General features: G+C 58.8%; 1 protein-coding gene across 1 annotated transcript; it reads right to left on the reverse strand.

Moving 5' to 3' along the window:
- Window positions 1-507: 507 nt before the first annotated feature.
- On the reverse strand, window positions 508-3,921 carry EVX1 (even-skipped homeobox 1). Its single transcript, XM_030856964.2, has 3 exons — window positions 3,495-3,921; window positions 1,687-1,934; window positions 508-1,050 (listed from the first exon to the last, which is right to left on the reverse strand). Exons 1-3 carry the CDS (start codon window positions 3,919-3,921, stop codon window positions 508-510), a joined length of 1,218 nt encoding a protein of 405 aa, XP_030712824.1.
- Window positions 3,922-11,174: the final 7,253 nt, after the last annotated feature.

Here is an 11,174-nt window from a genome sequence, read left to right on the forward strand (position 1 = left end):
CTTGCCATGCCTTGGAAAAGCTGGCAAAGATTAATCTCTACCTGCTCTGCATACACAGCATTTTGTTCCGAGAGACAGCAATTTCCCTTTCCATTGCGTGGGCTTGGCCTTGGCAGGGGGGAGGGGTTCCAGGTGAGAAAGGGGTTGGGAGTGGGGGGCTGGGGAGCTTAGGGGCTGCATATCGGTTGCTGTTGCAGCTAAGTTTGTTTAGCTTTGGAACCACGGCCTCAGCCCGGGTCAGGGGGAGTGCGGCCGGTGAAGAACGACAAAGAGGCGCCACCCCAGAGGAAGGTCTCTCAGCCACGGCCTCCCCACCCCCACTCTTGCTCCCCAAAAGCGCCAGCCACGGCCGCTTCCCGGGCGTCCCGATGCTCGAGGCCAAATCCCGCTGGTCCTCAGCGGCCCTCTTCTTTCCCCTCGGTACCCCGGGGGCGGGGAGGGGCGCTGTCTTGAGTCCCCGGGGGTTGCCCACGGGCGTCCTGGAGTCGGCTGCCGGCGGGCGGCCCCTTATCTCGTGAGGGGCACCTCCTCCCTCTGGTCCAGCGCCACAGAGGAGGCCTTGCTGAGCACGGAGGGCGCGAAGGTGAGGAAGGAGTCCGAGCGGGAGGTGGAGGCACAGGTGAAGTCCGAGGCAGCGGCGGCGGCGCGGGGCGCCAGCCCGTTGGCCGGGCCGCCGTGGCAGGCGAGGCAGGAACAGGGACCGCCGGCCGCGGTGCCCAGTCCGTGCGCCGGGCCCGGGTAGAGCGGCGGGTGGCGGAAGGCGCACAGCAGTTCGGGCCGCGGGTAGGGCTGCGAAAGCACGCGGAAGGTATCGAGCGGGCGCAGCGGCCCGCTGAAGGGCGAGGCGGCGGCGGACGCGGCGGACGCAGCGCCCAAGCCCACGGGCGAGTAGTAGGGCAGGGGCAGGTGCGACGGGAAGGGGTAGGGCAGGCCGCCCGCGGCCGCCGCGTGGCTCATCATGTACGTGTAGAAGGCTGGGTCGGCCGGGTGCGGCCAAGTCATGGCCAGCCGCTGCCGCTTGTCCTTCATGCGCCGGTTCTGGAACCACACCTGGCGGGGAGGAGAGGAGCGGGTTCGGCGGCCGCGCGGGCCCGGCGCGCAGAGCCCAGAAGTCCCGCCCCACTGCGGGCGACGGTGCCGGCAGCACAGGAAAGAGCGGAGGCGGAGCCCCTCTGGGCGGGGGCAGATGCAGATCCCACCCCCCTACCCGGAGCTGGAATCCCTCCCGGAGAGGCTCAGGGAGCCACTCCAGTCTCTGTCCCTCCTCCCCTCTGCCCACGCCGCCAGGACGCCGGAACCCGGTGTGGATGGCAAAGTAATGGGGGCACCGAGGACTCCACCGGTCTGAGGCGGCGGGCAGAGATTACCCGGAAACATGTCCCTTTCCTGCTGCTCTCCCATGGGGCACTTCCTTGTCACCTGCACAGGCACTTCATCCCCGCTGTTTATTTGGCTAGGAAAGGGACCGTCAAGCGCATGGCAGCCGCGCTCGCCTAGGGACCGTCAGGTGGGCAAATTGCTGGCGCCTGGCACCTGCACCAGGCCTAGCCACCCCCGGCCTAGCTGCCATGTGGGCAGGGAGACTCCAGGCCCCAATTCCTAGCTAACGATTTAGGAAGTGGGAAGTTGGTATTTATTTCCTCCTGACTGGGTGCACCCCGTCTTCCTGGTCCCTGGAGCTCTTACCTTGATTGTGGTTTCCGGCAGGTTTAGAGCAGCCGCCAGCTCACATCTCCGAGGCCTGGATACATAGTTCTCCCTGTAGAATTCCTTCTCCAGCCGTGCAATCTGCTCCCGGGTGAAGGCAGTACGGTACCGTCGCATCTGGTCACTAGCACTGCAGGCCAAGGTGCCCTGGGAGCCACCACTGCCATTGCTTTTGGGAGCCTCGCCGCTGCCATTGGGACTGCTGGTCAGTGCCTCGGAGCCAGGCCCTGTGCAGGGAGCCCAGAGTATACGCACACACAGCACACACAACAGACACACAGACACTGCTCATGTGGGGCTGTAGGCCAAGGGTGTGTATGGAGGGGGTGATGGAAAGGGACATTCCCCTTCTCAGTAGCCTCAGACTCTGCCTCTGCGGGGGTGGCAGGGACTTTGAGAACCCAGGAATGGAGGACAGAGGCTCACCATTCAGAGGAGCACACAGCAACCATTAGGCCTGGCTGGGCTGCTGTTTGGGAGGCCTCTCCGTAAGGCCTGCTGGGAACAAAAGCCCCAGCCGCCCTGCCTACCTGCCTTGGGGCACAGGGGAGATGCAGCCGCTCTGAACTTTCTGCCCACCATTGACAGGTGTGGGCAAGGATATGCATATCTGACAGGCAAGTGAGTTGAGATGCACCTTTGTGCTGGAGCGTTGCAGGAAGTTGGGCAGGGACTGAGTTTCCTTGCTTTGTGTGCCAGGCTGCGGTGCAGGTGTGGGAATGTGCACTAGGCTGCATATGTTGTGGAACGGCACAGGGGTGTGTGAGTATCCTGTTACCTCACTACGTATGAATGGAGTATGGATTAGTCTGAGGGTATGCTATGCTTAGTCTGGGCTGAGTGGACAAGATGGTAATGCGTGGATGTGGGTACTCAACAAGGTGTTGGCTGCCAAGGCCAGGGGGTGGTTTTTCGTCCATACCAGGCTCTTCTCACCCACCCGCACGGCTTTGTGGAGGACTGTCTGCTGGTGGGCTCTTCCAACTAGCTTTCCACCCCTCTCAGGGAGACTCCCTTCCTGCTCATTCACCCCCCCCTCCCCGCTAGCCCCTGGTCAGGGAGGGGTTCTCCAGTTACAGCAGTGTGACGGCCCCCCCATATGAGTGTAACCCAAGGAAGGGGGGGCTCCTGCCCCCTGCAGCGCCTTTTCCTTTGGGTGGAGAAGTGGGACTAGGAAGGAAAGGGGAAGGGGGGAGGGCCAGAGCTCTGCCTTTTCAAATGCAACCGGAGACCAAAGGCAATTAGATCATTGGGACCATTTCCGACCTGGCGCCACCGAGCCCGGGAAGTGACAAGGTAATTTGGACCTCTGACCGACGTGCAAACTGGCCGAAGGGCCGCAGCACCCGGGCGCCCGAGTTGGCCGCGATTTTACGGTCCTTTATGGACTCCCGGCTTCCGCGCCTGGATACTCCTTACACTCCGCCAGCCACAAACTGCCCGGACCCGCGTTTGATCTCGCCCACGCTGGGAGAAGGTGTCTTCCCCGCGCCGTTGAAGCAGTACCTCAAAGCTCTGGGGGGTTGGGGTGCGCTTTGAATCCCCCTCAAGCCCAGGGCTTGCGTCTCCCTCCTTCCCCCAAAGCACAGCTGTCACCCTCAGTCCCGCCAATGCCAGAGCACAGAAGGAGACCCCCCGCCAGGGCGCAGATAGCGGGGGAGAGTTGCTCAGGTGGGTCCCCCCAGCCACGCCGCCCTGGGGGAAAGGAGTGTCTTCCTCTCCTCCAGAGCTGAAGTGGAAGGTGGGCGCGTTGGGAGGCCGGGGGAGAGAAGGGGCGCGGTGGCTACCTTTGCTGTGCTGGTACTCGGCGTTCCCCGTGGCGCAGTCCGGGGTGCAGCTCACCTCGATTTCTTCATAGAAATCCGACTCGGTGTCCGAGCTGCTGGGTTGCCCCTGGCCTGAGAGGCTGTCGGCGGAGGCAGCCGGAGGTCCGGGGCCGAGCACTGCGGCCCCGGCTGCCCGCGACTCGGCGCCCGGCCGCGCAGCGCTGCCTGCTAGTCCGTCGACCGGCTCCTCTTCCAGGCCTCCCCCGCCGCGCTCCCGGGCGGCCGGAGGACCAGCCCGCGGACTCAGGCAACCACGGGGCACCATCTTCTCGGGTGGCTCGGGCAGCGGGCTGCCCACGGCTTCGGACAAATTGGAGACCCTCTTGCCAACCAGAGTGCCAAGCTGACCCCCATCCAGAAACATAACCATGTCCTTTCGGCTCTCCATCCCGGGCTCTCAGAGTGGGGGGAGGGGGAAAGACCCAAGTGAGCTCCTAGCCCCCCGGCTCCCTGGGTCCCCAGCGGTCCGACAGATCTTGGCTGCGGGGGGGAGAAAGAGGCCAGGCGACTGGGCGAGCGCGGAGCGGCCGGAACGCGGTGTCGACGGTGACAGCGGTGGTGGCGGTGGGGAGCTGGGGGTCACCTTGTGATGCGAGCGCTCCTCTGTGCCGCACCGCCTCTGGGAGGAAGCCCCATTGCCCTCTTCTTTCTAAGCTGTCATCCTCCTGCTGCAATCGTCATTACAGTACCGCTGGTGACGCCACTCGGCGAGCGCAAGTGGATAAATAGAAACGTCTGCTACAGCGAAGATGAAAGGAGACCCGCAGCTAATGGCTCGGCAGTGATGCGCCAGGTGTGGGCCTCGCTCGAATGGGGAGGAGAGTGTGAAAACAGAGAGACACACACACTGAGAGAGGGAGACACCCAGGCAGAGGGGATGCAAATGGAATTCCGCAGAAAGAAAAGAGAGCTTAACGCGGTGAGTTCCGCAGAGGCTGCGGGACTCGGTAATTGAATACGCTTTTGATATATTTTTTTTTTCTTATTGTTGTTCGGGCTTTTGTTTTCTTAACTTGGTGCCTTGTTCTAACACCGATGAGAGAATCCTTAACTGAATTTTAGAAGTGTGAAGGCCGGTTCACAAGCCTCCCTTCTCTCGTCATTATTACAACTGCCTGTCCCTGGCGAGCTAACCTCGCCCGGGCTCCAACGTCTTTTTTACCAGCTACTGAAAAGCATATTCCCTCCCCCGCAAGTTGTCTGGAGAGCTTGAGCCTGGGGTCTCTTTCCTCCCTCCTCTTCCCTCCCAGCCCCTACCCCCAGCTGTCTCCTTCCTCCTGGGATCTAAAAGAGAACTTTGCCATTTTTCATCCCCAAGGGGCAAGAGATAAATGTCTTAATATTTTTCTTTAAAGACGGCCTTGGCTGCTGACTCCAAATGTTCGCTTTTTTTTTTTTAATCCCCCCCTCCCCATCTAGGTGGCCTTAAGCTTTCCACAGCCCAGCTTGACCTCCAGAAGGCTATTCATGGAAGAAATCGCTTTCCCATTTGCTCGGGCCTCGCCTGCACTTCAGGTATGTAGGGTGGGGAGAGGTTCTAAGGGTAGCCTTTTTTCTTCTCTTGCCTGTATTTTAAGGTATTTGTTCAGAGTCAACGAATTCCCCCGAAACAGGTTTTGGGAGTTCAGAAGCGCCGGCAAATGCGGCCCCCGCAGTGGCAGCGGCAGCGGCAGCGGCAGAGGCTCCTAGCTGGGAGAAGGTGTTATTCTCACCCAGAGATTTGGTGCAGGGGTCGAGAACGACCAGCACGCAGCATTGGGGTTCACAGAGGGTTGACTCGCAGGGTTCTCCCTCACGCCCTGCCCCGGGGCTTTGGTCCCCTGCTCCAAAAGTGGGTGGCGTTGGGAGAGAAGAGAGAGAAGTCATCGAAAATGCCATGAAAGCACAAGTGACTGGGGTTCTCATCAATTGTCGCGAACAGAAAGGGGACCCCCATGGCAGGGCTGAGGGGCGTGAGCAGTGCTGAATATATTTGGGAACAGCCACAGGCTCCCTCTCAGGTCTTCTTCCAGGGAAGGTGGAACCCATTAGGAAACTGACCCCTTGCCAGCTTTGAGCAAGTGTGTCCGGGCCAGGTAGGTGGGCTGCGTCTCTCCCCACTTTGCTGAGGCTGGGAGGCAGGCCCCTCCTTGGCTCTGCAGCGCTACAACTCTCCTTTCTCTGTCCCCTCCTCAGAGCTTCTAGCGCTAAGCTGACAGCCGCAGAAGCCTGCCTTGCACCACCTCCTTCTAGATGTTCCAAGACAAAGCCCCAACTTGTGAAATTCTAAAGAAAAGTCCCTCTGTCACTAAGTTTTTTCTTTCTTTCTTTCTTTTTTTTTTTTGGTCTTCTATCTCTTACTTTTCTCTCCTCCTCCTCCTCCTTTTTCTTTTTCTCTACTCCTCTCTCTTCTCCCTGCCTCAGTCTTCCTATCTGTGGGCTTCCAGAGGTGGTGGAGGAAACAAGGAAACACAACGTCCCTTCTCAAGTACTGCCTTTGACTTCTCCCCCATTCCATGAGAAGATGCTCATTAACCTCCCCTGGGGTGGGGTGTGCAGAAGGATCTGGACGGTATTGTTTGCACAAACGTCTCCACTCCCTGGAACTCCCAAAGCCACCAGGTGCTGAGCACTGCTAGCCCCCAAATCCTGGAGAATATTTTACAGGTGAGAGGAGCAATTGGGATCAGATCCCAGAGGCTTTTGCCCTGGTGCAGAGTTGTCCTAGGATGCTGTGGTGCCCTGTGCTTTCCAGCTGGTAGCCAGAGGCTGAGGGAGCAGTTGGCTTGCTCTTTCCTTCCTGTCAAAGTCGAGCCACCAGCGTTTGTGTTAGATCTGCCACTGTCCTCCACCCTCGGCAGGGCCCTTCCAGCACTGGGCCTGGGGCGCGCCTTCCCTCCCCCCCTTCATCCCCCGCAGCCCTCCACCAACTTACAGCCGGCCCCGCTGTGCTCACCTCCAAGAGGCCAGTTCCTCAGAGGGACTCCTGGTTCCCCGCCCCGCCCCGCCCCGCCCCCACTTTGCATTCAATGGGAGTGCTCTGCGTTTGATCCTCTTTTCCTCTGGGGTTTTCCCTGCGAGATGAAAGCGGAGTAGGATTGAAAGATCAAGAGGTGGCACTTGCGTCTCCTTCCTGGGTCCGGCCCATCCGAGCGGGGCTTCCCCTTGCGTCCCAGGAGGAAGGAGGCTCGAGTCCGGGTTCAGCCTCTCCGGTAGGGGGGCTGCCTCCTTGTGGCTTCGGAGCTGAAGCTTCAGGGATGCCCCATCCCTCTCCCGGTTCCTGCCTCCGCCCTTTCAAAACGCCTCAATTTTCCCTGTCTTTAGGGGCCTAAGATGCCCCCGAGTGCAAGAGGAAAAAAAAAAATTTTTTTAACCAAATGTCACTTCTTCCAAAAGCATCTTTCACCAACATCAGATGAAGAGGTCGAATTTTTAACAAGAGAAAGAAGAAAACAGGCGGGACTCGATAAGAGCACTGTTTCTGGTTGGGGTTTTGTGTGTGTTTCTTTTGGGGGGTGTTTGTTTCTGTTTGGTTGGTTTTTTGGTTTAGGGGGAGGCGTTTTGATAGCGTGGTTATCACTGTGTCATGAAGGTTATTCCCTACGCGGCAGGAGAAAAAAGGTAAATTCGCAGAGGGGATGCAGCCCGCGTCGCCGAGGTCTGGGCAACCTCATAAAACCAGAGAGGGGGTGATAGAAGCCTAACTGGGGTCCGGTTCGGGCCCCCACGGCTTCTCACCTCCCTCGGCGGGGAGGACAACCCCCTCCCCTCCGCGGGCCTGCTGTCCCCTCCCCCGCTGGGGCGGCGGTTTTAGGTCCAGCCGGCTCCTCAGGGATTGAAATTCTCCGGACTTCAAAAGCTCGCGGCTCCGCTTCCGCCCGGCTGGGCTGGGCAGGGGGTGGGTGGGAACCCCGGGGAGGAGACGCGGAGATAAGATGCGCGGGTTGTGTTAAATGGAATCGGAAGCCGGGCCTGGGCACAAGACGCGCTGATCCGCTGGAGCCTCTTCGCTTCCCGAGAAAACCCCGGCTCCGGAGAGCGGCGGCAGGGGGTAGGGAACGCCTCGGTGGCCTGCGGACCCTTTCGGGGCCATAGTCTGAGGCCCTGAGCACCCTCTCCAGCCAGCTGCGGGGCCTCCCGGCAGCAAGCACGAGTCCCCGCCGAAAGGAAGGGGCGAGGAGACCTGGGACAGGGGAATAGGGTTCGGGAGCTAATTTGGCTGCTTCAGTGCCAGCAAAATATTGATCAGGGAAAAGTTGTTTTCGCTTCTCACTTTAGTAAAATGTAAGAACAAAGGGAGCTTCCCTTTGAACAATAAGCGTCGCCGGGCTCCCGGGGCATTGATTTGGGGCCCTCGGTCATCTTCCAAGCTGTGGCGCGCGGGCTGTGGCGGTCGAAGTTCCCGCGCGGCTGGGTCGCCGCTGCTGTAATAGTGGGAGGTGAGGGGACTTCTGGCGGTCGGTCCCCGTCTCATCCCTGGCAGCTGCCGACGCCCATTTGGGAACCCAGAGCCCAGAGGTACCGCAGGGTGTGCCCCACTTGGAACAAGGTCCACTGGATCTCAGATGCCCAGAGGTAGGGTTTTTCCGGGATGGAGGGGGCGGCGGTGCGGATCATCCCTGACCACATCCCCCGCCCCGCCCCTCGCCCACCGTGCAGAGGGAGTTGGTGGCAGTGGGCTCCACAGAGCAGCTTCTCCTTGGGGCAGGCAGAACCTGCGGCTTCTGGAACTCCAAACAAGCACCCCCTTCTCTCTGTACCTCCTGGAGTGAAGGCACCAGGGACAGGAAACTGGTGGCTTTCACCACCCCACCACTCCTGCTCCTCAGGTACTCACAGACAGCCAGTCCTGCAGCCACTCTTGCTTCTACACCTGTCAACTCTAGGCTCCTGTAGGCCTGAGCCCGGGGACATCCGAACCCTGAGCTTGGGATTATGGACTGGACAGCCCACATCCTTACACCTACCACCTGCCCATCCGGGAGCTGGAGGACCAAGGGCAGGACTGGTGTCCTGAGGACCTCCCCAGGCTCAAGGCTTGCTCCTTCCTCAAGCCACCAGCTGGAAGGGCCCAAGTTCTGGTCAAGTAATTCCCCAACATGCAAGCACCCAAAGACCCAGACGTCCCCCTCCCCTATCTTAGCAGAGATGGTATGGGTTTTTTTCACCATTAGTATCCTGAAATTTGCTTTCATTACAAAGTGCATTGATGCCCATTTCTCCTTTAATCTACATAGCACTTCCTTTAAAAGACCTCAACAAGCAGCAGCGCCTTTTCTTCCACACAGATAGGGTGACCGGTGGTCTTGACTCATGGCCAGGGCCTGGCTGAATGTTGGGCCCTGGACTAATGCTCCTTCCAAGTCCCTGTCCCTCCCTGGCGAGCAGGTATGCCCAAACACCCAACAGTGCCTTAACTCTCCATAAGGCATCCTCCACAAACCCCCAGGCTTTTCTGGGATCAAGCTGGGTCCAGGGGCCTCACAGGGTGTCCACCCGCCCCCAGAATCAGAAGGCTCAAGACCCACATACCTGGGCTGTCCTCACCCTGCTCCTCCATGATTTCCCAGGAGGGCAAAGAGGAACCCCATGTGGAAATCTGGAAGCCCCACATGATAAAGAGCAGTCACTGTTCTAAGCATTTCACCTGTATTAGCTCTTTTCATTGTCACAACAGGCCCTAAGGAAGATATTATGAATCATCCCTATTTTCTGAAGCACAGAGAGGAGGCTCATATATAAAGGACTCAATTCCCATCCCTCTAACTTCAGGTCCACACTCAAAACTGGAGCCATTAGAAACTGCCAGGCATCGCATTCTGAATCTTTCCTTCCCAAAACTCCACTTGTGTTTTTTTTTTGCCAAGGCCTTTTCTCCTCCGTACTCCCAGAAAAATTCACAGGGGCTAGGAGAAGTGTGTGTTGCGGGCATTGGAGGGTGGGGGTGTGTGGGGAGAGGTGTAGGCACCTAACCTCTAGCCACTCACTTTGGGCATGAAGGAGAGTAAAGAATAAAATGGCCCAAAGCCATTTGGAAACTTGTCCCAGAGAAGTCCTCCAGGCCTTACCCTCTTTTAAGAAAGGGATCAGAGGCTGGGTGGGGATTATGCATATCTGCAGAGTGGCTGGAGTCACCCTTAGGGATGTGGGGTAAGAGAGACTAACTGATCTACTCAAGCAGGTGGGAAGAGTCCTCAGGGCCTGAATTCCAAAGTAGGAATGTCACTGCAGCAGCTGGTTCTGGAGACCCTAAGACACAAAGTCCGGTCCGTCTTTGACCATTACAATCCACTGAGGCCCTGAGCACCTATCTGGAAAGGGGCAAACTCATCAGGCTTACCTAACCAGTTTTAACATCTTAGGAGTCATGGCCATTCACATATCTGGCAAATCTCTCTCCAGAAAAGTGCACAGAGACATTGAAGTTAGCCTTCAGTTTCCAAGATTCCCCTACCCTCTACAGCCCCTACAGAGCCACCAAACTTCAGACACAATTGCCTGATCCCTTTGATGGGGGGGGGGGTATGGTTTTACCAGATGTTTTCCCTTAGATGGCAGCTACCTCTCTCCACCTGTCTTCCAGGATTGATTGGCGCAAGGGACAAAACCTGAGGGACTGGCTAGGCCTCCCCACACATCCTCAAGGCTCTGCACGTGCCTCCATTTAAAACCAGACCCTGGAGGTGCATCTGGGTGGAGAGAATGGCGGCGCTGGTGATTCTGCTGTAACAGGCAGGACTTAGTTGGGGCTGACCTTCCCTTGGGATAAGGGCAATCCAGAGTGCAAGGAGCTGGTGGTTACTATGGAGGCCCACACGCCATGGGTTGCTTTCCCTCCTGGGTGTGGTGGGGGGTGGCGGTAGTAGTCCTTCGGTTTCATTTTTAATAGATTTTGACCGGGTCACAAACCCTTTCCAAGCTTTCTGGACTGCCCAAAGGCCAAAAGAGCCTGACAGCTCCCCTCCCCCCTCCAGTGGGGCGCCGCCCCCCACTCTCACCCCGGTGCTGGTAGAGGGAACCCGCCTACTGAGGCGCCCGTCTGGGTGGTCCAGCGCGGGGTGTTGGGGGGAGAGATCCGGGACCCCTACTTGGTGGAGTCGTTACCCAGTAGGATCTCTCTTCTAAGATTTAACTAGCCTTAAATGCCCTAACCGCTCCCTCCCGGTGCGGGTCTCTGTGTGAGTCTCTGTTTCTGCGTGCTCGCTGACCGCGTGTCTGTCTCTCCCGGTTCCCGGGCCAAGGAGGAGGCCGCAGCCCCCTCCTCTCTCCCCACTCGGCCTCGCCGGGTCAGGAGACGCGGTGGCGCCGGACTGCGAACGGAGGAGTTGGTCTCCCGGGTGAGGGGTAGGGGAACCGCCCCCACGCGAGGAAGTCCAACCAGTTGGGCCGGCTAAGCCTCTCTCTAGGAAATGGAAAAACCTTTGTGTGAGGAGTTCTGGGGACTGATTTTTGTAGAGCCCCTCCTGACCCGGGCTAGTCCCTTCCTCCTATTGAGCTTCACGGAGTCCCGATGGGGTACAGCTCCTCCGGTTATGCAGAGGGAAAACTGACTCTCAGAGAGGTTGATGGACTTGCCCAGGGTCACACAGCTGGGAAGTGGCCGAGCTGGGATTTTAACCTAAGTAGTCCAGCCTGCAAAAGCCAGATTCTCTTTGTGAGGTT

This window comes from Globicephala melas, chromosome 9 (genome assembly GCF_963455315.2).
Source record: "Globicephala melas chromosome 9, mGloMel1.2, whole genome shotgun sequence".
In the NCBI taxonomy this organism is placed as follows: Eukaryota; Metazoa; Chordata; class Mammalia; order Artiodactyla; family Delphinidae; genus Globicephala; species Globicephala melas.